Source organism: Planococcus citri, chromosome 4, assembly GCF_950023065.1.
Source record: "Planococcus citri chromosome 4, ihPlaCitr1.1, whole genome shotgun sequence".
Classification (NCBI taxonomy): Eukaryota; Metazoa; Arthropoda; class Insecta; order Hemiptera; family Pseudococcidae; genus Planococcus; species Planococcus citri.
Window position 1 is genome coordinate 53,378,216 of NC_088680.1, and position 25,058 is coordinate 53,403,273.

The 25,058-nt window shown below is 31.7% G+C and overlaps 2 protein-coding genes across 4 annotated transcripts in view; one reads left to right on the forward strand and one right to left on the reverse strand.

The window, feature by feature from the left end:
• LOC135845519 (cell adhesion molecule Dscam1-like) overlaps positions 1-25,058 on the forward strand; it is a 185,173-nt gene that overhangs the window by 133,270 nt on the left and 26,845 nt on the right. The window lies entirely within an intron of this gene.
• Positions 16,527-20,055, reverse strand: LOC135845005 (glucose dehydrogenase [FAD, quinone]-like). The gene is made up of 4 exons (XM_065363433.1): positions 19,525-20,055; positions 18,411-18,640; positions 18,084-18,317; positions 16,527-17,992 (listed from the first exon to the last, which is right to left on the reverse strand). The coding sequence occupies exons 1-4, from the start codon at positions 19,539-19,541 to the stop codon at positions 16,644-16,646; spliced, it is 1,830 nt and encodes a 609-aa protein (XP_065219505.1). The 5' UTR covers positions 19,542-20,055; the 3' UTR covers positions 16,527-16,643.

The following is a 25,058-nucleotide window of genomic DNA, read 5'->3' on the forward strand; positions in this document are numbered from 1 at the left end:
TCTTTCTTGAAAAAACAAACCCAATGAGATCCAGGTCCAATAGAATCATCTAAATTGATAATCATGCTTTCATTTCTTCCAATTTGTTTTGGTAGTTGATCTTTCATAAACACTCCCCTAAAATAAGGTATACACAATTCCTTTGCATATAATTCTAGTTCCATATTGGATAAGGGTTTAATAGGAATTTTTATTAACCTCCCTTCCTCTTTTTTTTTTTTGCTTTCACATTAACCCCAGCACCTTCAACAGGTTTTCGATGAGAAGCTGGATTTAAATATAACCCCTCACCTTCAACAGGTTTTCGATGAGAAGTTGGATTCAAATATAATCCTTTTCCTACTTTCTTCATAGCTAATTTGATATCTTTAGAATTATTTATAAATTGCAAAACCTTTTCGTTGTTTTCCAAACCTGTACCAGACTTTACTGGTTCCTCTAGTATATCAGTTAGTTGTTTGTGAAGAGGTTTTTCTTCTTTATATCTTTTTTTAACTTCTTCAACTAACTGATTGTTTGCTCTATGATTGCTATAGGCATCAAAACCATTTTTAATTATGGATGATGCCGCAGCTATAGCTGGTAAAGCAGCAACTAGAGCAGGTAAGAAACCTCCAGTTTTATTATTTGTGTTGATAAATTCCAATTGTTTTGCAGACAACTTTATCTTGACTGATTTCTTTTTAGTACGCGCTTTACTGATTTCCTTCTTTTGATATGTTGTCACTGGTAAATAAGTCTCTTTCATCACACTGTTTTTTGTTCGAATCAATTGTTTGTGATCCAAGTTTAAAGTAATTGGTTTCCCTAACTTTATTCCCTCTAGAATTAACAGTTGCTCTTTTTCATCTAAATTGACAGGAATTTTTTCATAATTTTCCTTTTTCATACCGGTACCAAAGTACCTTTTTGCACCCATGACAGCATCCACAAGCTGAGCTTGTTTTTCCAATTTTTTACTTGTATCTTTATCACGTGCAATATTTGAAGCTTCTCTCTGTAATATATAATCAGCTTCATGAAGTTCAGCAGGATCTTCCATCAATTCATAAGCAACATCATGTCTCCTAGATGCATAATCCAGTTTATTTCTTGGTTCAACTCCTTTCAATATTTGTAAAGTTGGATTTGTCCAGGGTCCAGTAAAATTATGATCTTCTAAATGCATGGGAGGTAATGGAAGCTTCTTTATTGCCCAATTTGCAACTGTACCCAACATACCACTACCTTCTTTCACTTCACCATCAAACATCACCTTGGGAATTCTTTGTCGAATTTTGTCATTCAATATAGTTTTAAAGTTGTTACTATTCATGTTTATTACAGAAAAAAAAATATCATTTCTTCTTTTTGCGTCTAATCACTTTTTTTCTAAATTTCCAAATACTTTTCAAGAGAATCGTCATCAAGAAAATACATGTTTTCATATTTTGATGCTGGGAGCTTGTTCTCCCACTTTGTGTATTAGAATTATTTCCTTCACTACTACATGGAGAGTCACTATTCATTTTATAATAGGAAATTTTTTTTTTTCAAAGTTCTTTAAGTTCTTGCAAAATCCTAACAATTTCATTTCTTAAATGAGGGTTGGAATTTCCAGCTTTCTTTTCACCATACAAAACAACTAATTTATCAAACAATTCAGGCAAGTTATCCCAATAAATATATTTATCCCCAGATGTGTTGGCATACAAATTCATTTTTTTGAGATGATTTAAAATTGGTACTATTGCCTTACCATCTAAAGATCCTTTTTGAATCTCTGAGTAAATTGTGATTAATTTTTCTAGATAACTATCTATGCTATCACTTTGATACAACCCTCCCCCCTTTTTCAGATATTTATCCAGTAAAGGTTTTATTACAGAAATGTATTTGATTCCACAACTTGATTTCACTCTGGAAGATGGATTATTATTTTGTTTATAACTACTGGTTTTATCAATAATTTTCCAAAAATCCTTTAAATCTTCAGAATCATACTCATTTGGATCTGGATTTTTTAATGTCAACAACTGCCATAAACCATGAGTTCCTTTAAATTCAATACCACCTTTAAACTTGATGTTATTACCATTAAAAGTAATTTCTTCATTGCCAATCATCCATTTATTAATGTCTGGATCATATCGAATTCCAAAAGTAGTATCACAAATTTCTTTTTTATCATCAGCTGCATAAAATTGTAAATATTGTTTTGCTATTTCACCAAGAACATTTTCTTGAGGACTATTCCACTCAAGCATATTTTGGGTAGGTTTCTGGAAGGTTTTGGGAAGGTATTTGGAAGGTTTCTGGAACATTTTGAGTTATTTGGTTTCTAATTTTTTCTAGTGGTGTAATGATTGGTTTAAACTGTTCTTCTAATACTTCTTGCTTATAAATTTTACCTGCTTTACTTGCCTGATACATTGCCTTCAATTCCTTTCTTATATTAACATTTTCATTTACTAAATTGTAATTATTGCTCATTTATAGTAGAAAAATTTTTTTTCCTATTATAAAATGAAGTGTGCTGGTATTATTCTGTTTACCCTTTTTGTATCAACTTTACAAGAACATGATTTATTCTTCAGATCTCAAAAAATAGTCAACAATGATGGGGTTACACTATTTTGTAATGTTACATTTTCAGAACAAGAATTTGTGTATCAGCTGGAATGGCTTAAAGATGTTCCTTTTGACATTCCAGAACGTTTAAGTATCAATAAATTTGAATATTTGAATTCAACATCGAAGAAAAAGGTTGAGGTTGTATCATTTTTGAAAGTTATAAATGAAGGACAATACATGTGTCGAATTAGAACAAAAAAATTTGGTGAATCTTCAAGTAACTATTACTATGATTATTTGGTAGTGTCGCAGCAAAATTTAAAGAGTCAACAGCATTTGGTGACAAAAACTTGGGTAAAATTGCTTATGGAAACAGAGGGAGTCAATACAAAAATTGAATGTGTTTATAATTTTGAGAAATTTCAGTCAAATAATAAGTGGTTCAATTATAACAATGAATCCATCATTTCTAATGAGCGAATTCGTACCACAGACTTGTTTATTGAAATCAAAAATCTAACTTTTACAGATCAAAATGCGTACAGATGTGTGAGTCCAAACAATGAGTTTTATACAGCTTTAGTGGTTACAAAAAATTATAAAAAGTGGTAATATCTTTTAGAACACTGTTCTAAAAGAACAAAGCAGTTAATTAGATGAATATTTCCATCCTAAAGAAAGGAATATTTTTCTGCATATTTCATCACATTCCCTCTTGTTGCCAAGTGAAATGAAATCTTCTGGATCAAAATTGTGACCATCTTTCAACATTAATTTATGTAAAAGAAATTTCATATTTATAAAGTTTTTTCTATGGCTATTTATCAAATCAAATTGATTGGAAAATTTTTCAAAATCATTTAGAAGTTGTTGTTCTAAATGGGAAATATCACTTGGTTTCTGCCCTGTTAAATTAGAATGAATTAGAATATAATCGTCATAGTGTTTATGATAACCTAGTTCTTTCAAGAAATAAAAAACAGTTGATTTTTTCACTTGTCCAAATGTAGATAAAGCTTCTTGTAAATGTATATAAACCTCTGGACTTATAAAATCAGTTTGTTTTCCTTGATATTTCTCCAAACACTTTTTGAAATTACTTAACCTATTGTAGTTTGAATTTTGTTTCTTGAAGCAATGAGGTTTAGAATTATGTTTGTAGTGAATTACCTCGGCAAAACATTTTTTGCATATTAAAATATTATCTCGATCTTTGAAAAATTCTCGAGTACTTCCACAGTTTTGACACCTTTTGGATGGATAATACTCTTTTTTTGATACATTGCATATGAGACCAAATCTCTGTGAAGCTTCCTTCATAATCTCATAAGGAATGATTTTTTTCATTTCATTCAAATATGTATTCACATTTGTTTTCATCAAGTTTTCTCTCGTTCTCAAATATAACATCAATATGCTTTCTGAAAATTGAAACTTGTCCATGTTTTTAAAATCATTCACAACTTCAGGAGAAAGAGCATCCTCAATGTTGTATGTTTTCACTCTTTGCTTAGATTCTTGAAATAATTGAATATTGTTCCTTAAAGTATTTGTTATAAAATTATCCAATTCTATAATAGAACTCATTTTATTATAGAAAACAATTCTTTTAACTATTACATTTTTTTCCTAGATACCCAATCTTTCAATTCACATATGAAATCTTCTGATAGTTCTTGATTTTCTAAGATTTCTTTCCAATCTACTTTGTCTTTGAATTCTCTAATGAAATGTTCAGACAGTTTTTGACTCCATGAAATACATTCCCAGCATACTTGGTCTTTAAATTCTTTAATGAAATCTTCAGCCAGTTTTTGATGGCATGAAATCCAATGCCAATTTACTTGATCTTTGAATTCTCTAATGAAATGTTCAGACAGTTTTTGATGACCTGAAATCCAATGCCAATTTACACAATCTTTGAATTCCATGATGAAATCTTCTGATAGTTCTTGATAACGTGAAATTTCTTCCCAATTTACTTTGCCTTTGAATTCCCTTATGAAATTTTCTGATAGTTTTTGATAACGCGAAATTTCTTTCCAATCAACTTGATCTTTGAATTCTCTTATAAAGTTTTCTGATAGTGCTTGATTTCCTGAAATTCCACTCCAATCTACTTTGTCTTTGAATTCTCTTATAAAGTTTTCTGATAGTTTTTGACGCCATGAAATTCCCTCCCAATATACTTTGTCTTTGAATTCTCTGATTAAATTTTCTGATAGTTCCTGATTACTTGAAACATTATACCAATTTACATGAGAGAGTAATAATTTAAGATGCCCCTTTTCATTATTGATCATATTATTATTTTATAATAAGGAAAAAAAAAATTTTAACCAAAGTTATTTATATTAGTGAAGAGAGAGTTTTCAAATGTGTGATAAAATTCTGTCTTTCTACTTCTAGTTTATAATGTCCCCAAGGTAAAGTTTCATTGTCAAATATACATCTCTTGTCATCAAATGGAGATAAACCTCTTTTATCTTGTTCAAATGTGTAAATATTATGATTTTTACTTTGTATAATTTTCTGCTTGAAACTCTTTGTTATTTTCTTCTCTAAGCATTCTTTATAATCATTATGGGTGATTTGATTTTTGATTACATGTTTCTTCACTCCTTTTGCTCTTTTCTTTTCATCTTCTTCAAATACTTTGATGGAGTACAATTTAGAAGCTAACCCTATGAATTCTTCAATACTTTTTCCTTTCATTTCATCTTTGAATTTACCAATAACTTTTTTATTAACTTGAGGAATACCATATATATTATTCTCAGGATAGTCTGATGTGTCAAATTCATCAATCATTCCTTTCATATCACTGTAAAAGTCTGGCGTTTTTATTGACAAAATTAATGAGTCTGTATCAGTATACAAAAGTTTAACATCATTTTTATATTCTCTCTTCAACCTATAATAGAAATCATACATCAATGTTTTTGAAATATCTAAAATAGAAACACCCACATAAATTGGTTGATTGAAATTGATGTGAGTTTTTTTCATGTGAACAGCTGCAAGATCTTCTGCAAAAAATGTTGATTTTACAAAATTTGGTTTTGAAACATACTTTGTATATTTTTTACCTTCACTAAGCAATTTTATATCCACATGATTTCGCACATTCATCATTGTTCTACCAAACACCGAGTTATTCATCAATTTAAAAAAGTCTTTTTCAAATTCATTTTTTGCATTTTGTCTATGCTTTGTATTTTTATCAATATATACTTTCATCCAATCTGATTGGTTGAATTGAATAACTCTGTGAATTTTTTCCAATTTCAAACCTGCTTCAAGAGCCTGTCTAAGATTCAAATAATGTAAAACATATTTCTTCTTATCATATAATGTTGTGAATAATTTAGGAAGTCTATTTTCATCAATAATATTTTCTGCACAATAAGGTAGATCAGAATGATAATCATGTAATGTTTCTGGATAGCTTAAATCAACTTCAAACAGATATCCTTTGCTTTGGTTATCTCTCATTTTCAAAATTCTACTGTAAGTAAAATCGTTTGGATTTGCCCACCAAAACCCTCCATATGGTAAATGTTTACTCATAGCCCATCCATATAAATTATTTGCATCCAAATACTGAATGAATGTTGATTCTTTATTTTTATCAAATTTTTCACCCATGTACTTATGATTGGCTTTTTCATATCTATTTGAACATTGGGAAATTCCACCACGCTTGGCATTTTCAAACATGTACAACATGTCTACATCAGTTATCAATTCCAATTTTTGTTTTGTTGTTTTCAACATGCAATCCCAAGCAAATCCGGGGGTAGTATAATACCAAAGTGGATCTAACTTGTAAATTTCAAGTGCAGTTTTTCTGAAATTTTCAATCACATCTGCTAGCAAGAGTACATCAATTTTATTGTACAACATTGTAAACTCTTTTAGATTTTTAATGTTGAAATGTTCCCAAATTTTTTGAGCACGTAAAAATTCCTGTTCATCTACATGTTCATCATTCAAGGAGTTGTAGAAATTTCCCCTAGATGGTAACTCTTCCTCATCATATTTTTCTAATGAGTCCATATAATCGTAAGGGTAAGCCAATTTTTCAGTCAACAAATTGAACAATGAATCATTTCCAGGTGGTACTGTATTATCAAACCATTTCTTTAAATTTTTGAAATGACACATTTCCAAGTTTTTAGCCAATTTAGAAAGTGGTTCAGATAGAAATTTGTATGAATCTAAAAATCTAAGTTCTATTTTACCCTCTTTTCCTGAATAGTGTTGAAACTTTACAACTTTTGAGAAGCTGATGTAAGATTCCTCATTATTTGGAATTAGTTTTAAATTATCTGTAGTTCCAGCAAATTCTTTGACTAATAAGTGGGAATCATAACCAGAAAAGTTGTGAAACAAGACGGGTATGAAACTAGGTACATTGTAATTCAAGTTGCAAAGACTATGAGCTGCACCTCTATATTCACCTGTTATATGGTCATGATCCTGAACTTTCTTTTTATTTTTTTCTTCATCATCTAATTTCTCTTTCAAATCTAATTCTAATTTCTCTAGTCTATCAGTCAGTGTTTGATCATCATGATACTTTAAAATATTTGAAGTAATTTCTATTTCTTTTCTCAATTTATTAATATTTTTTTCCATCATAGGTGGGAAATCACTCAATTTTCTTTCACAAATATGACATATTGTTGCTTCTTTATATTCACATTTTTGTATATTGGTCAGTTTCTTCATTTTTTTACAATTATATATGTATTCATTAGCAATACGTACTGCATCTTCTGATAATTTTTCACACAATACTTGAGGGGTATTACTTCCAAAATATTCAAACATGTTCTCTGATATTTCTCCATTCTCATATAAAATGTAATAAACACAACTAATTGGTACGTGCTCTTGAATTTTTTGTGTTTTAGCATCTTCCTCTACTTTAGTTTTTTCAAGTTTTCTAAGTATACACTCAAAATCAGCTATTATTGTGAAAGGAATTTTCATTGATCGATTATAGTTTGTAAATTCACAAATGTTATCACTTTTAAGAGGAAGTTTTACTGCAACTGGATCATGTACTTTACAGCTTTCTCTATGTTCTAAATATTTAACTTCACTGTAAAAATGACAAAGGCACCTTTTGCACAAAAAATGTATTTTTTGAGTGTTTTTGGTTAATTGACTTTTAATCAATTTTGTTAGATCCTTAATCCAACAGTAGTGAGTATTTCTATCATTACTCTCTTCACATAAATACAATAAATCAACATGTTTTGTTTTCTCTTCTTTAGTAATATGTAAGGGATAAATTTTATAACGATCATCATGATGATAAACATTAATAGATAATCCACCTTCTACCAATTTCAATTCATTCACTTTATTTTCAAATTTCTCTATGTCTTTAATTTTCATCGGAAATTCAATATCTTTCAAAGCTTTATCAAAAGTTTTCTCATATGCTTTGTACTTTATTATTTCTTGTGGATTATCTTTTGCAGGATATAAACATGCTAAAAGTGACCATAAAAAGCATTTATTATCAGTATTTTTAACATTTATAATTGCTTTCTTATCTTTTAAAATTTTTGGAAGATCAATATAGGAACTTGCTCTAAGCGGGTCATATTTGTTTATATTTACTCTAAAACTATTGATTGATATTATTCGCCATGGACTACCTGTTAATTCATCAATGATATTTTCATGTCTATCAAGTACACTCTTCATTAAAGTTGAAATTCCATTTGTTAATTCACTTCTATTAGTAATTCTATCATTCTTAGTTTGCAAATGTTTGTATGCAATTTTTGTTTCATCTCGAGTGTCTACATAAGTTGCAGAAACACAAAAATTCACTTTAATACCACTATGCTTTTTCATCCATTCTTGAAGTAAAGAACTAACATGTTTTTTCATAAAATGTAAAAACTTTGACATATCTTTAATATCCCAGTTATTTTTCATATCAAATTGAGCATGTCTTGATTTAAAATTTTCATCCACAAATTCCCATTTGGGCAGAGGTAATGTTTTATTTGAGTGAAAATCGAGTAACCTTTCTACTATTTGATCTTTTCTCAACTGTTTATTAATATTGAAATTGTTATCCTGAATAAACTCAATCAATTTCTTTTTTGATAATTTCAACAATTTTTCTCTATCAATATTAATAGCCTTGATTTTATCTTTGTTCACTAACAAATCTGATTTTTTCATTTTATCAACATTTTTCATTCCATACCACTTCAATTCCGTCTTTAATTCTTTCACATTAATCTTGACTTCATTGTGTTTCTTTGTTTTTAAATGTCTGGCATAGTTCTTGTATGTAATTTTACACATACACTTCTCACATGTTCTTAAAGGTGCTTGGTTATCCATTTTATTATAGTTATTCATTTTATTATTGAAATTGATTTCTTTAACTAATGGATCAATTTCTAAAAGATGGTGTACTTCAAATGCAAAAAAATTCGTTCACAGTGGAAAAAATTCATTAGTTAAAAGAATCAGTTTCTATGATAAAGGTGTTGGTGTTTGTGTTACCGCTTTATTAGAGATAATGTTTTCTTTAACTAGTGGTATAATTGTTAAAGTTTTGTATGATTTTTACAGTTCAATTTTGTCTTTGAACTCTATTATGAAATTTCCTGATAAATATTGATGAACTGAAATTCTATACCAATCTACTTTGTCTTTGAATTCTCTCATGAAATCTTCAGATAGCATCTCATGCCATAAAATTCCCCCCCAATCTACTTTGTCTTTGAATTCCCTTATGAAATCTTCTGATAGTGTTTGATGTTTTGAAATCATTCCCCAAACAACTTGATCTTTGAATTCTCTTATAAAGTTTTCTGATAGTGTTTGATGTTTTGAAATCCAATGCCAATCTACTTGATCTTTGAACTCTCTTATAAAGTTTTCTGATAGTGCTTGATTTCCTGAAATTTCACTCCAATATACTTTGTCTTTGAATTCTCTTATAAAGTTTTCTGATAGTTTTTGACGCCATGAAATTCCCTCCCAATATACTTTGTCTTTAAATTCTCTTATGAAATCTTCTGACAGTTCCTGATTACTTGAAATTTCTTCCCAATCTACTTTGTCTTTAAATTCTCTTATGAAATCTTCTGACAGTTCCTGATTACTTGAAATTTCTTCCCAATCTACTTTGTCTTTAAATTCTCTTATGAAATTTTCTGATAGTTTTTGACGCCATGAAATTCCCTCCCAATCAACATAATCTTTTATTAATTCAAGGTGGCTCTTTTCAATAGTGTTCATTATTTATTTTATAATAGAAAGAAAAAAAAAATGTCAATTTGTTTTAATCAAATGCAAAAATTTCTCTTCAATAACTACCTCCACATGTGGTGGGTGCATTAGTTAAAAGAATCAGTTTCTATGATAAAGGTGTTGGTGTTTGTGTTATCGCTTTATTAGAGATAATGTTTTCTTTAACTAGTGGTATAATGGTAATGTTGTGATGAAATTTTTGCATTTGTTTGAAATGTTTAAGTTTTGATGAAATTTTTGCATTTGTTTGAAATGTTTAGGTTTTGATGAAATTTTTGCATTTGTTTGAAATGTTTAAGTATTGCAAAAAATTTTGCATTTCATTTCAATATCTAAGTTTTGTAAATATTTTTGCATTTGATTGAATGAAAAACTATGTGAAGGTTTATGTGAAATTTTTCACATAAGTTTCCACATACTTTTGAATTTAAAAAGTATTGTAAGAATTCTTACTCCAGTGCCAGGAAATACATTTTATATCTACTGACGTCTTTCGAATAAAACTCTTAGAACTTGAGAAAATCTACAAAAAAAATTGAAATGTTGTGATTGTAGATTTTTTGTAAAATTTAATTACCTACTTACCTCGTGAAATTTTCCAAACTACAAACCATATTCGCGAAAAGAAACGAACATAAAATCAATAAAAGAAATTCCATAGCATATTTTATAGCTTACTTTATAATTCTGTACAACTTTTTTTTGTATATTTTAAACTTAATCGTCCATTTTGAAAATGTAAAAGGACACTGAATTTATTTTTCTGATCGCTTCGTGCTTCGTAAAAAGCATCATTTCGGAAATATATTTGATTATATTTTAGGATAAGCCCTATTCCTTATCCTGTAGGTATTCCTATCTAATAAAAAGTAATTTATTTTATCAGTTCTACCGCAAGAGGCAAATTATCTTAATCTCGAAGTAATTATATGATCAGTTGCGAAAATACTTAGGTCCATACCTTTTTTTAAATAAAAATAAAAATTAGGTTCATATTTTTATTGTATGAATTTTGAATAAAAAGTGACGAGATATTCAGGAATTTTGTTAATTTTTGAGAAAAAGCAAGACTTTGTAGTTAGGTAGGTAGGTAATTAGAGAGGCCAAAAATAACAGGCACATTTTTGTTTGGAGTTCCTGTCAAAAAAATGACACTTTTGAGCAATTTTTGGAAAAAAAAACTTTTTTTCGGATTTTTTGCAACTTTTAGCCATTTTGCCAAGAATTGAACATTTTTTGTCATTTTTGAAAAAGCGAAAATTCGACAATATTAGACAAAAGAAAAGTTTTTTGGCATTTCTCGGCCGGTAAGAAAGCTAAACTCCAAGGACCATTTTTTTTTTTTTTTTTTTTTTTTTAAGGGAGACTTTTTGGAAGTTTTAGAAGTTTTGGAAAAAACTGTTTTTTTCTATCAACTTTGTTAGAAAGTGAGAGTCTCATAATTTTTTCGCCAAAAGAAAGACTTTGAAAATTTTAGCAGCAGGATTTTATTGCAGTATTGAAAAGAAATGAAACTTTTTCGTATTTTGGTCAAAAAATCGAGAATTTTGAAAAATTTAGAGAAAAAAATGTACGACTTTTTGGAATTTGAATTGAATTACACATTTTAGAGAGCTTTTGCCCTAGTTTTGCTCGGGCTATTTGCTCCTTTTCTCCCGAATAAAGAACTTATTAAAGAAACTTTTTTTTTTACTTCTCAAAACATAAATTCCTTTTTTAAAAGCAACTTTTTTTTAAAAAAATCATCATTTAAATTTTAAAATTTTGAAGCAAAAATAAATAAACTCCTTCGTTCATCACATCAAAAAACACCTTTTTTTTATAGTGTTGTTTGCCTGTATATTTCATTCTTCAAAAGTTTTGGTTTGGAAATTTCAAGGTGTAAAATTCACGAGTTGGCATTTTTATGTTCCTTCCACACCCCCCACGAAAAACGACCGGTACGACCCTGATGACGTCTCAACTGTAGTCGACAAGTCGGTCAGTCCTCTTGTATTATTAAACTAACTCATTCATTTGTTGACAAATCAGAATATTTGATTTTCTTAAGATGTTTGACCTTGACCCATCCTTTGCTGTCATAAATAGTAAAAACCATAGAAAATGGGTTAACATTCCATGGATTAGTATCTCTTCATGCGATACATTAGTACGCACTACGCACATGTAGATACTACATATAATCCATAAGATAGTAGATTTTGGAACGAATATGAAGTATTATGAAACCCCCACGGATGGTAATTTCGCATCAAATATTTGTATGGAATTTTCTCGCCCCGGAGGCATTGAAATTCAACAATTTGGCGCATTCTGGATGCTTTCGATACTTATTCTCTCTTTCAACGCAGCCAACATGTTCGATAAATATTTACCAGCAATACGTTGCGTCTACTACATACGTACCTAAAGGGCTAAATATTCATGTTATTCAAACAAAAGCCACATGCTTCAAACGTACGCCCTGTATTTAAGAAGACTTCTTCTTCATCGAATAAATGAAGAAGAGGAGAATGAAATTAAGGTAATATCTCGGCCCCGTTTGCGACGATTAGCTTTACGTTGGAGGGAAAGTTTTTGCGAGAATATTCGATGTTTATGTTGATTGAATTAAAAAAGCATGTTTATTTTTCGCATTGATCCGCCTTCTCCTCCACCCTACATAGGTTCATCTTCTAACCCTCGCCTTGGAGTCTCCTCGACATGGTATTTCGATTATCATCTCGGTTTTGTTTTCAGTTTACAAAAACGATGTAAGCGTTAAGTTTTTATTCGCCAAATGAATCCGCATTTAATGGAGGTTTAAAAGAATGAACCTGAAAAACAGTTTAAGGGAACAGATTTTATTAGCTGTCTTTGGGTGTGTACGTATAGAAGGAGAGAACGCATCATCTCGGTGCAGGTTTTTATTTCATTGGTTTGTTTCTTCTTCTATTCGCCGGATAATATTGTGCTGTGTACGATTTCGGTGTGCTTTTATCTTCTCTTCTTTTTTTTTCTCCTCTCGTTTTCTTTTATTAGTCTGTTTGGAAGAATAGTATCGCTTTACAGCTTCTCTTATTTCACCAACCGAGCGTTTTTTTCTCTTCTTTTTGGCCATAAGTATACGTTGTCGCGCACTTTCCTATCCTAACAGCGCGGTATCCGACCCTAAATTTTATAATTCTTCGGTATTACGTACAACGAATTACGCAAAAACAGTGCTACGTAAACTGGTACAGCTGTATGGGGATTTGATACACAGTGGCTCGGCTGGGCTCTGGGCTCGGCTCGTCGCCGGAGACTGGAGAGATTTTTTCATCCGTTGAGTGGCGTTGGATGCTTAACTGCTGTAAATGGCAAGTGCGGTGTCGTGTTTGTGATTTTATGGCGCTTAAACACGACGCATTTATACGCGTGGTTTTGGCACAAATGAAACAACTATCTCAAAGCGAAGAGTTTTTCGAGATTTTGTTATCATTATTATTTTCTCTTTTAAGCATGCGAGAACGACGAGGGTGTTATTTTTACGTTTGCGAAAAAATACATACTACGAGTTTATCATTTTTCTAGTCGAATTTTACCCGCTGTCATAATATTTGTGTCTAATGAAAATACAATCTATTTAAGTGGAAGCAATCGTGTAAACAGTAAGGGTAGAAAATCCATTTAGAAGCTCTGTACGATTCCATTAATATGTACCAGATTTGCGAGATAATGTTGATATGGTATAAATCTGTATACATTCGAGTATTTTGGTAATACGAGTATAGGATCGGTTTATTAAGATAGGGCAACTTTTGCTGGGAATTTGTGCGAATTAAAATCCTAGAGCTGAGGGTGATGTGGTGACATTTTCTGAAAAATTTCAGCATTTGAGACGTTTTTGCATTTTTCTTACCTACACCCTCCCTTCCATTTTTATATTGGAGGTTAACATGAGAAATATCAAAAATCTCGCTGGAGGCTCCAGAATGGCCCGAAACGATGAAATTCGATTCGGGAGAGTTGATATCAGTTTCGGGATCAATTTTCACCATTTTTAATGGATGAAAACATTTTTTAAAAGAAGCATGAAAATGCTCAGTTTTGGATTTTGAAAATTCCAAAAGCTCGTCCTCGATTATTTTCAAGTAACCAAAGGTATGTATGTACCTACCTACCAAGGTTACTAAAATCAACTTGGTCACTTTTCCAGCATTTTGGTTGCTAAAGTTGCTTTTTTTTGAGAATTGTCAAAAATTTAATTCTTTCGTGCATCTAGGATGGAAGAAAAAAATGTTAATATGCAACGATTTATTGCATCTCCCCTCCCAGTCGATCCTCCGGGACAACTTTTTTATTATAGGGGGGGGGGGTCCTAAGGAACATTTCTAGCCCTTGTCCTAAAAAAAAGTGACCCTACTTACAAAATGGCGGCCATTTTGATTGACAGGTCAGCCGAAATCGCAGATTTTGCGTTCCAACATAGGACTAGCACGAAATTTTTTAAACCGTACAAAGACAGATCGAAAAATCAGACAACAATTTATCACCTGCCAAAATTTCAAGTGCTAAAGTGCCTTCTCTTATTTTTGGTAAATTTTTGAAAATAAAATTTAGGCCAAAAATGATGGAAAAAAATCAAAATTTCACCAAATTGACCAAGAAAGCTGAAATTTGGGATATACCCTATTTTCCACATTTCAAATCGATTGGAAACTGTTTCAAGCCGTTTTGAGCAGTTCTGGAGCCTCCAGCAGATTTTTGAAACTCGAAATTCCTACAAAATTTCATCAAATGGATTTGGATAGCTGAAATTTATTCTGCAAACTAATTTCATAACGCTACGAAATCAAGTGCAGGTGGATTTTAAGTCATTTTGGAGCCTCCAGTGACTTTTTGAAAATTACTGGAGCCTCAAGTAGATTTTTGAAACTTGAAATGTCTCCAAACGGAGATGGAAAGCCAAAAATTACTCTACACTCCAATTTTAACATCCTCTGAAGACGACCTCAGATGGGTTCAAGTTCATTTTGGAGCCTCCAGCGACTTTTAGAAAATTAATGGAGTTTCCACCAGATTTTTGAAACTGTAATTCCCATAACATTTTATCAAATGGAGTTGGCAAGCTGAAATTTACTTCGAAAACTAATTTTAATACGATATGAAGTCGACTTCACGTTGTTTTCAAATGGTTTTAAAGCTTCCAGCTACTTTTTGGAAATTTCAATTTTCCAAAAAACACCATACAACCTTTCAAAAAGTTGCTGGAGGCTCCAAAATGACTTGAAATCCATCTTCTGACCAAAGTTCGAGAATAAAAAAATTCAATTCTCCTTCACACATCAAATATAAGTTAATGTTGTTTATACTTGTAATTTTCTAGAAAAAAAAAACAATGCAATTCAATCAAAAATGTGAGAAAGTCTCAACTTTTGTCAAATATTAAAGAATGTTCCATTTTTCACCAATAATTCAGAAACAATCACTCCGAATTGTTTTTTTTTGGAAATATAAAAATTATATGTCTTGAAAAAAAATGAAGAATTGTGAATTTTTGAGAGCTCTTGCTCAAGCCCTTTTCATATTTTTAAAAATATTATAATTAAGTAACTGAAAATGCTAAAACCATGAAAACCAACTTTTTGCATCATCAAAAATTCAAGAATGATATTGTTTTACGTTTCAAATTATCAATTTTTCATGGTTTTCGACCTCGCTTCAATCGAGCTACTCGTAGGTCATTTCCTTTTCTTTTCTCAGGCCAAAGTTGGAGGGTAAAAAAATTAACTTCTCGTATCGAACATAATGTTGTTTTATTTTGAAAAATTATCAATTTTCGAAGGCTACTGCCCTCGCTTCGGTCTGGGGTTTTATTCTTATTTTCGAAAATATGATTTCATTAAAACGTTGGAACTATTAAAATCAACTTTTAGGATCAGTTATTTTATTTTTTGAATAATAAAAAGTTTTCAAAGCTTTTGCCCTCGCTTTGTTCGAGTAGATTTGAATTTTGCTGTAGAATTTTTCATAAATTTTCAAGAATGAAAAATCAACTTCAGAAATTCAATAAACATAACCAAATCAATGCAGGGTTGGTACCGCGGTCCGATCAAGTGAGAAGTAACGAAAACAGCGCAAAATTTCACCATGTAGCAAGAAGTAGCCAAAAAAAGTACCTTAAAAAATCTATTCAAAAGTATCAAAAATCATGAAATTTTGGCATCGAAACTTCTTACATATTGAAAATTATTTTTTGCACCTCACAAATTGTAAGTTTTCTGAAGCTTTAGCCCTCTCTTCACTCGGGCAAAATCGAAAATTTCCCAAAAATTATGTTCTGTCCTATTTTTAAATTTTATTTTTATAGATCAACACCTAAAAAAAAAACATGAAAAAAACATGACCAAAAAAAGGTGTGATTTTTTGATTTAGGATTTCAGTACACAAATGTTGCAATAGAACAATTCGAATTTTTTGTAATTGTATAAGGGAATCATTTTTGAAAATTTTATATTATTCAACATTTTTGCATCCAACTCGCCCTTCCAAAATTTGTTCGAACCGCATTTGGTCAGTTGCAGCTGAAAAAATCCGGCAGGGGTAAGGGGGAATCTGGGGGTAAAAAGTTGAAAAAATCTGGCGACAAAAGTTAGGAAAATCTCAGCCCCCCCCCCTCCACTCATTCCAACGACACATCACAGACGGGGTTTTTACCAATCAACAGATCGTGTATTCATTTAAGAAATGTCATGAACAAAACGTACTACATATTTACAACAAAAACAACAACAAATGCTTGTGAGATTAACTAAAACAGATTATCGACGTGGTCACTTCCATGCATCTTTAATCATTTGTGCACCTTTTTCGCCTATCATTAAAAGTGGAGCGATTGTATTACAGTTGATTGGCGTAGGCATAATGGACGCATCGATGACTCTAAGATTTGGTATACTGTGAACTCGTAATTGGTGATCTAACACACTAGTCGGGTCATTGGCCGGGCCCATTTTGCAAGTACCAGCGTGGTGATTTTCACCCAACGTATTCATTCGTATTTGACATCGCCAATATTCGTCCGAGTCTTTGGGCAATGATTCGCAACCGGATTCGACGTAAGCTGAGAACTCGATGAAATGATTTTTCAGTGCTTTTGCTTTCATTAATTTTTGCAGCATTCGAATCGACTCTATTAAAGCGTCTTCTTCTTGGCGATCGCATACATAATTTGGATCTATATCCGGATAGTCTAGAGGATCAGCGGAACGTAATTTTATAGATCCTCTACATTTTGACAAAAGGTAAACGGGTCGTAATGTTATTTGGGTTATGTTTTTCACTGGGCCATATTTTTCACACGTTGTTCTGTAGCTATCCATGAAAACTTGAATATCTGGAATATTATTGGTAGTTTTGCTGGTTTCCAAGAATCCGGTAACCTGAGTTAGTCCTGTGCTGGAAAATGGTCCGTTTCGCGAATTGATATAATTGTAAAGCGATTTAATATTGAACTCGTCTTCGGTTACATTTTTCATCGTAGCTATGGCAGCAACACCGAAATGATGATGTAAATTTTTACCTACTGGTAAATCTTTGACGACTGGAATGTTCAACTTGGTTAAATCTTTTTTTGGTCCTACTCCGGATAACAGAAGTAGTTGAGGAGATCCGACTACACCTCCGGATAAGATAACTTCTTTGGAAGCATGTACTTTACGTATATTGCCGAATTTATCTCTGAAGTGGACTCCGATGGCTCTATTACCTTTTTTGTTGAATTTAATTTTTATAGCGTATGAGTTTATGAAGACTCGTAAATTTTGACGATGTATTGCTGGTCGAAGGTACATTCTGCTTGGACTGGCTCGTACCCCATTTTCTACCATTACCGAAGCGGTTGTGAAACCGGTTTGATATTTTCCATTACGGTCGCCAATTCTGTATCCTAGTTCTTTCACCGCTGATAGTATTAGTTTGGCTTCTTTTGGCTGATGTGGGAAATTGTCAACTTTCATGGGACCGTCAAAACCGTGATATTGGGGTTCGATCAGATCTGGGGATTGAGTATTGTTTTCGGATTTTTTGAAGTAGTGTAACGCTTCTTGATAATTCCAACCTGTGTTTCCTAATTTTTCCCAGTGGTTGTAGATATCTGGACTGCCTCTCGTGTACATCATTCCTATTCGAATACCAGATGAGTTAATTATTGGAAAGAACACTATTAGATGTTTAGTTAACGATTCCAAAATACAAAATGATCATACTCGTACCTGACATACAAGCTGTTCCACTTAACATTTTGCCTCGAGGCCATGCGCAAATTCCACCTGTACTCAAACAGGCATTTTTCTGAGGAACTGTTTGATAATTCCAATCAAGCGAAGTATTCACAGCAGAGAAAGCGAAAAATGGCACAGAAGGGGAAATTGGTTCTTCAGGACCTGCTTCCAGTAATAAAACTTTATGATTTGGATTCTCACTTAATCTTCCAGCCAGCACTGAACCTGTAGAAATTAGTAAAGTGAAATTTAATTTTATCATTGGATGGTTCTAGTGACTTCTGTATAGTACCTAATGGTGCTTTTTGCCCTTCTTACCTGCAACTCCTCCGCCGACTATTATGAAATCGTGATATCTATCTTTGAAATCTTTTGCATTGGATGACTTGAGAGTTTGTGCTCGACGACATGAATCTGCAATGGAGCACTGTGATCTGAATAAGGATTCGATTAAGCTCAAAAACATTAGTGTTTTCAAACTGAGACTTGACTGACACATGGTTGATAAAGTGGATGTGTCTTCGAAAGCGCACCCGAGACAGTCTGTGCTAAAATTTGAAACGTATGAAGTTTTAATTCGTGGATAAAGTAACTGGAAACGTGCCTCATATTCTTTGTGCCATTGAAAATACCACAAGGGAAGGGCCAGCTTTCATTAAAGTACACCAGAATAGCCAAATATCAATCTGGTTAGGAAATCTTCCAACTGGAGCTCAGTTTGGGAAGTGCACTAATCAATAAAGATAATTTTTCAATTTTTCATTTTTTAGAACGCAGTCGCCCATCTCCCTTTCATAAATGGATTAAAGAATGGCAGGGGCTCATACTTTCCTTTAATTTTGCAGATTTAAAAATTTTTAATAATTTTATAGAACGTAATTTTGGTGAGGTGTTGTTTTTGAAATTTTTTTAATTTAATTAATGTAGGATTTTACATTTTTCTGTGATTTGAAAGTTTTTTAATATATTTATTTTTTTCCATTTTTTTTCCTTTATTAACAAAATATGTGCCTACCTACTTTTTTTGAAAAAAAAAACGTAAAATGTTCAAAAATGATTTATTGTACTAAAGAATTTTTTGAAATTTGGTTACAAATAACTTAAATTTTCTGACATTTCAATTCGATGTCATTGTATCGAGCAGATGGTTTTTTCCATAATTTTTAAGAATCCCCTACGTACAGCTCAAAAACTCTATAAAATCCTACTTCCTTCCTGGCTTTTAATCAAGGAACCGGAAGTTCATTTTTTATGATTTTCAATTTCAAATTCTGATGTTTTGCCAATTTTTGAAACATTTTATATCGTTTCTTGTTACGTTGAATATGGAGAAGCTGACACGGTGTTTGAAATATGATGGCACGAATTATTGAGAAAAATGGGCATTTTAAAAAATCGCTGAATGAATCGAAGATGATGTACAGGTACTTACATATCCAGGAGAGGCATCGCAACAATTCAGTATTTTTGTGCACTTCGAAAATTAGAAATTTGAGTTTAAAAAATGAATAAAATTAATTCCGTAGTGAGTACCGATGCAGGAGCCAACTTTTGCTTTACACCAACACAAAGATCTTCAACTCGCAAAAGGAAATTTTACTTTGATTCCGAAATTTACTGTCGCGATTATTTATTTGAATTTTAAATATGAAGTAGCTCTGCATTAGGTATTACCCACAAGTTGAGTGTGCTTTCAAAATAAGAGGTGATCGAATTAAATTACGTCTCAAGTATGATTTCTTAAGCGTTAAGCACTTGATTGAATCATTCGCGTGAAATCATTTTTCCTAAACCTCTCGAAGAAATTCATTCTTTGAAAAAAAAATTAGTAAAAGGATAAAATACGGGTTCTTTTCGATTTTTCATGAAATTCGTAGCATGCTGTGGGGTTGAAAATTGCATGCTAATTTTTTAGGTCAACTTTAGGTGAACAAAATTCACGAAAGTTGGTAACTGTGGGTAAATAGGATCAAAAAAATTCTCCTTGACCCTCCCTTAGCACATGAACATGCCATACATCAATACAAAGAGTGAAAAAATTGAAGTTTTGACTGGTTTAAAATGATTTAAAATTCTCTTTCTGAGATAGTGAGATAGAAAATGAAAAGATCGTATAGCAATTTATTTTGAAACAAAATAGATACGTTGTGTCATCATAATAGGAAATTTTATTATTTTTACAAGTTTCGCATGATATGAATTCAGGTACGAATTGATGATACTGAATTTTTCGTATCTATTACGAGATCTATCGGCGGAAAAAATTTGAACTCCCAAGGGCCATGCACTCATTATTACAATCATAAATTAAAAATTAGCATTTAGGTATATAATAACGGACTGTTAATCCTCCGATTAAGATGACGGACCGATTTCGATCCGTCAAAACTAATTGAGTGGTTAACTTTGATATTAGTTGTAGACATCACGTGACACTTTAATACTTTGTGCATTATTGTTTTTTTTTGTTTATTTTTTTATTTTTATTTTATTTCGCTGATAAACTGATAACTGATAACAAATAGATTTAGAGTGTTCGATGATGCATATGATGAAGTTTCTTTTTTTAAATTTAGATGTCAAACTTCAAAATAAAAATTACGGATAATATTGATGACGTGAATACCGCGGCCGTACTTACCTACCTAAATCGTAAACGTTAATTTTATGACGCTGATGTAAGCGATATCGAAATAAGCGATGCTATGATGAATAATTTTCTTTTTTTAAATTTTGATGTCAAATTTCAGAATGCAAATTACGGATAATATTGATTTTGTGAATACCGCGGCCATAAATCGTAAATGTTAATTATGAAGCTGATCTAAGCGATATCGAAACAAGCGATGCGGATTCATATTTGTATTTCTTTAAAATGGTGCTACTTGGATGGAAAAATTATTCAAGAACGACATGGTTATTTTGTAAAATGCACAGATGATGAGCTTCTTGAAAGATTTTGGCTGACCAAATCAATAGTAAAATTTTTAATTCGACTCATCAAAAATAAAATCGTATATCCTACTTCAAGGTAATAATATTTCGCATTTAATAAGGAGTGATTAAAAATATGAATAGGTACCTATGTTTTTAGCCCTTAACCAGTATTATTAACTTTGCGTTACTGTGCTACTGGCTCAATTGAGAAAAACTCGGTAAAAATTGCTTACAGCATCTATATTTGAATAGAATAGAATAGAATAGAATATATTTCAGATTCTTTTTTCATTACAAATTAATCAAAATGCAATAGTCCCTCTGTACTAAGAAGGTAAGGGGTGAATTGTCTTGAAATTTTGTACAAAATTTTGCAATAACTTTCTGAATTATTGAAACTTGCCAAAAATGTATCAATACATAATATATTATCAAAATTAATTGATTGCATAGATAAGGTATCAAAAGAATTGTTCAACTATCTCATCTGTTAGGTAATTGAAAATTTGGGGGAAATGTTGCAAAAATTGTGGTTTAGATGTTCTAAAAACAGTTGAAACTGTTCAAATCTCGTAAAATTTTACAAAATACCTATCAGAAAAAGTTGAAAATTCAGAAAACAAAACTTACATCAAAAGTAGTGTTATATCCATAAAAAATACTGAAATCGGCATACAAATCACATAAAAAATGACCACAAATATAGCGAAAGCTTCGAGAAAAATTGAAAAAAATTGCATAAAAAACACTTGAAAATATACAAGAGTTGAAGAAATATCTCAATTTGAGCAAAAAATTACAAAACCACCTTAGGAGCTATAATTTTTCCACAAGCTAACTTTGTTTTTCAAAAACCACAACAAGAGACATCTAGTACCTACGTAATGAATTTAAGAAACCACCTAATGCGTTGGGATTTTTCATAATAGCTAACATGGTTCATGGGAAACCATTCCAAAGAGATGTGTATGTTAAGAAATTGTTTCAAGTATCAAGATTCTATACATCAAGTTAACATTGTTTTTAAAATATACCCCAAACTACATATTAATACGAATTCTGAAAACAGCTTTAGAAGTAGTAATTTTCCGTGTATCTAAAATTTTTTTACCAACAAACACCGCAAATAAATATCTACGTAAACGAAACCACCTTATGAGGTACAATTCTCTATCTCGCTAATGTCTTTTTTCAAAAAACTTCGCCAAATAGATGAATATGTTATTGAGATCAAATCAACCTTAATAAATGTGATTCTCCAACTATACTCAACTTCGTTTCCCCAAAAAATGCCACAAATTATTAATGCGTACGTTTAAAAAGAAACAGCTTCAGAAGTTGCGATTCTTCATGTTGCTAACGTTGTTTTATAAAAAAAACAAACATGCCAAATAGGTAGGTAAGTATCTTTCTACCTACTCTTTTTTTTAACCCGTCCAAAATGGATGAATATGCGATACATTTAAAATCCATTTTAAGGAATGTAATTCTCCATCTAGTTAACGTTTTTTTTGTTTTTCAAAAACACCTCAAATTACGTATCAATGCGTTTTAATAACCGCCTCAAAAGTAAGAATTATCCATGTAACTACCACATATTAACGTAACCATTTTCTTACGAGTTATAATATTTTCCATCTTGCTTAATGTTTTTCTTCAAAAAATACGTTATTAAACAGAAGTGCAAATTCAAAAAACCAATATAGAGTTACCTATGACCTCCATTTAGCCAACGACGAGGCTTTTTAAAAAGTACCCTAAATGTTGTAAAAACCTACCTTCGAATACATACTTGAAATTTAAAACAGACTTGCCTGTTTAGAATATTTTTCAAATGTATAAATCTCACTACATCTAAAATTATTTTGTTCTGATTCTACCTTGCTTTTATGTTAGGCCTAGGTATTTTATCGTAAGCTGAAGTGCTCAGGCAAGTTTTTTTTTCAACAATCCATGGGCGTACCTGCAGTTCCTTCCTTCAAAAAAAAAAAAAAAAAAAAAAAAAGATAAATTACTGACTTTATGGAAATTTTTTATGAAACAAAAAGTAATAACCTTTGTGAAATTAAAATGACTAATTAATTTAAATTTTTACTTCGGAATTCTTGAAATTTGAACCCCTCCTCTCTCGCCTTCATCACCCATGAAAAATTGGCACAACCTACTGGAGAGGTTCCGAAGCTAAACGCATACGAACCAGTCAAAGGCTAGGTGGATAAGTATGGCGAATTTGCCCCCAAAAGCTTCAGGGCTGATATTTGCATGGAAGGTGGGTACCCTTGAGCACCTGTCGTCACGAAAGTATCAGACCCCCAGATCCCCCCCCCGTTTTTGAGAACCCTCCCTCTTTTCTGAAATTACAATAAAAATTATTTTCTCAGCCCTATGTGAACCGATTTTTTAAATTTTTTGGTATGTTGTAAACATCCATAAGAGGTATCCACACAAAAATTGTCACTCCCCTCCCACCATATTTTCCTCCCAAAATGGCGGTTTTCCCCTTTGTTTGCCTGTCTTAGCGATGACCATGATTCGGCACAAAAATGGGAATAGCATTTTTGAGTGTTTTTGACCCCTAAAAAACATATATTTTTTTCAAAAAAAATTTTTTGATGGGTCGTGGTCAAAAATTGAAAAAACTTGCAGAGGGGGTAAGAATGGATTCTAGTGTAAATTATTGTTTTTGGTAAACGAGGTGTGGTTTCCATATGAATCGAACCCCCCGAACACGAATATGACGTCCAATTTTATGCTACCCTCAACCACACCCCTCCAGTGCCTCTGCCCCCACCTCAATTTTTACTATTATATTAAAAGTTGAGCTATATAATAATATTGGTGTCGTTTTCACATGAATCAAACATCCCGAACACGAATATGAAGTCAAATGTTATGCTACCCTCATCCACACCCCTTCAATGCCTCTGCCCCCACTTCAATTTATACTATTTTAAAAGTTGTGATATTTCATAATATTGGTGTTGTTTTCATATGAATCAAACACCCCGAACACGAATATGAAGTCAAAGTTTATGCTACCCTCATTAGGGTGGCCCTTAAAAAAAATTTTGGAATTTTTTTTGGGACACCCCCTAGTTTGGTGCTATTTTATGAAAAAATAATGTATACAAATTTTTAGCTCGATCAATGCATATTAACCCGTGCCGCACGCCCCTTTTTGAAATGTAAGCACCAGGCGCGCGAGTTCAGGATTTCTCCACGATAACGCGTGGGGAATGAGACTCGTTGTACCGTGGTCCTTTATCTCTTACATGTTGTAAGTTGGTTGTTGATTCCAGGTACCTTATCAAGTTCTTTATCTGGTGTATGCATGCATAGGAGGGAAGAGGGATGTGCACTTGAAGATCAGTGATTAGTTTTCCCGACTGTAGAGATCAGTTTGCTGCCAAAAATTGCCAAATTGTGCCATTACTTCTGTTCAATTATTCCCAAAAAGGTTGAAGTCCATTCTGTTAATTTACCATGGAAAAAGATCTTGCTAAAAAGTTTTGCTTTTGAGCTAAGAATTACTAGGAAGCCCTGATTTTCCTTGAAATTATTGTCGAAGTATCGTTTTCTATCAAAATAGCAAAAAGCTCGCATTTTGCCAAAATTAAGTAGAATTTTCTTTTTTTGCCAAGATCTGCTAAAAATTGTGTTGTTTTTTGCATCAAAAAGCTCCCACTGTTTTCCAATAATTGTTCTAATGTGTCGTTTTTTCACCAGAAATCCCTAGCTAACAAGCCATTTCTTTTGCTGAAATATTCAAAAGTCTCACTTTTATTCCCAGAAATCGCAAAATTTTTTAATTTTTAGTCCAAAATTGCCAAAAAAAAAGTTTTTTTAAATCAATAGTTCAACTTATTTGGCAAAAATTTTGCGAAAAAGTACTTCCTTGGCAGTACTTAATTGCCAAAGTGTCCCGCTTTTTGCTAAAATTATTGAGTTTCATTTTGACATTTTGATTAAAAGCGAAAAGTTCTAGTTTTTTGGTGATTTTAAAATGTATTGCCCATGTTTTGTCACTTT

Coding starts and splice junctions, on each gene's coding strand:
- LOC135845005 (XM_065363433.1), bottom strand. Junction 18,318..18,410: donor AGTCGGCGGAGGAGTTGCAG/GTAAGAAGGGCA, acceptor TAATTTCTACAG/GTTCAGTGCTGGCTGGAAGA. Junction 17,993..18,083: donor TGGAACAGCTTGTATGTCAG/GTACGAGTATGA, acceptor GTATTCGAATAG/GAATGATGTACACGAGAGGC.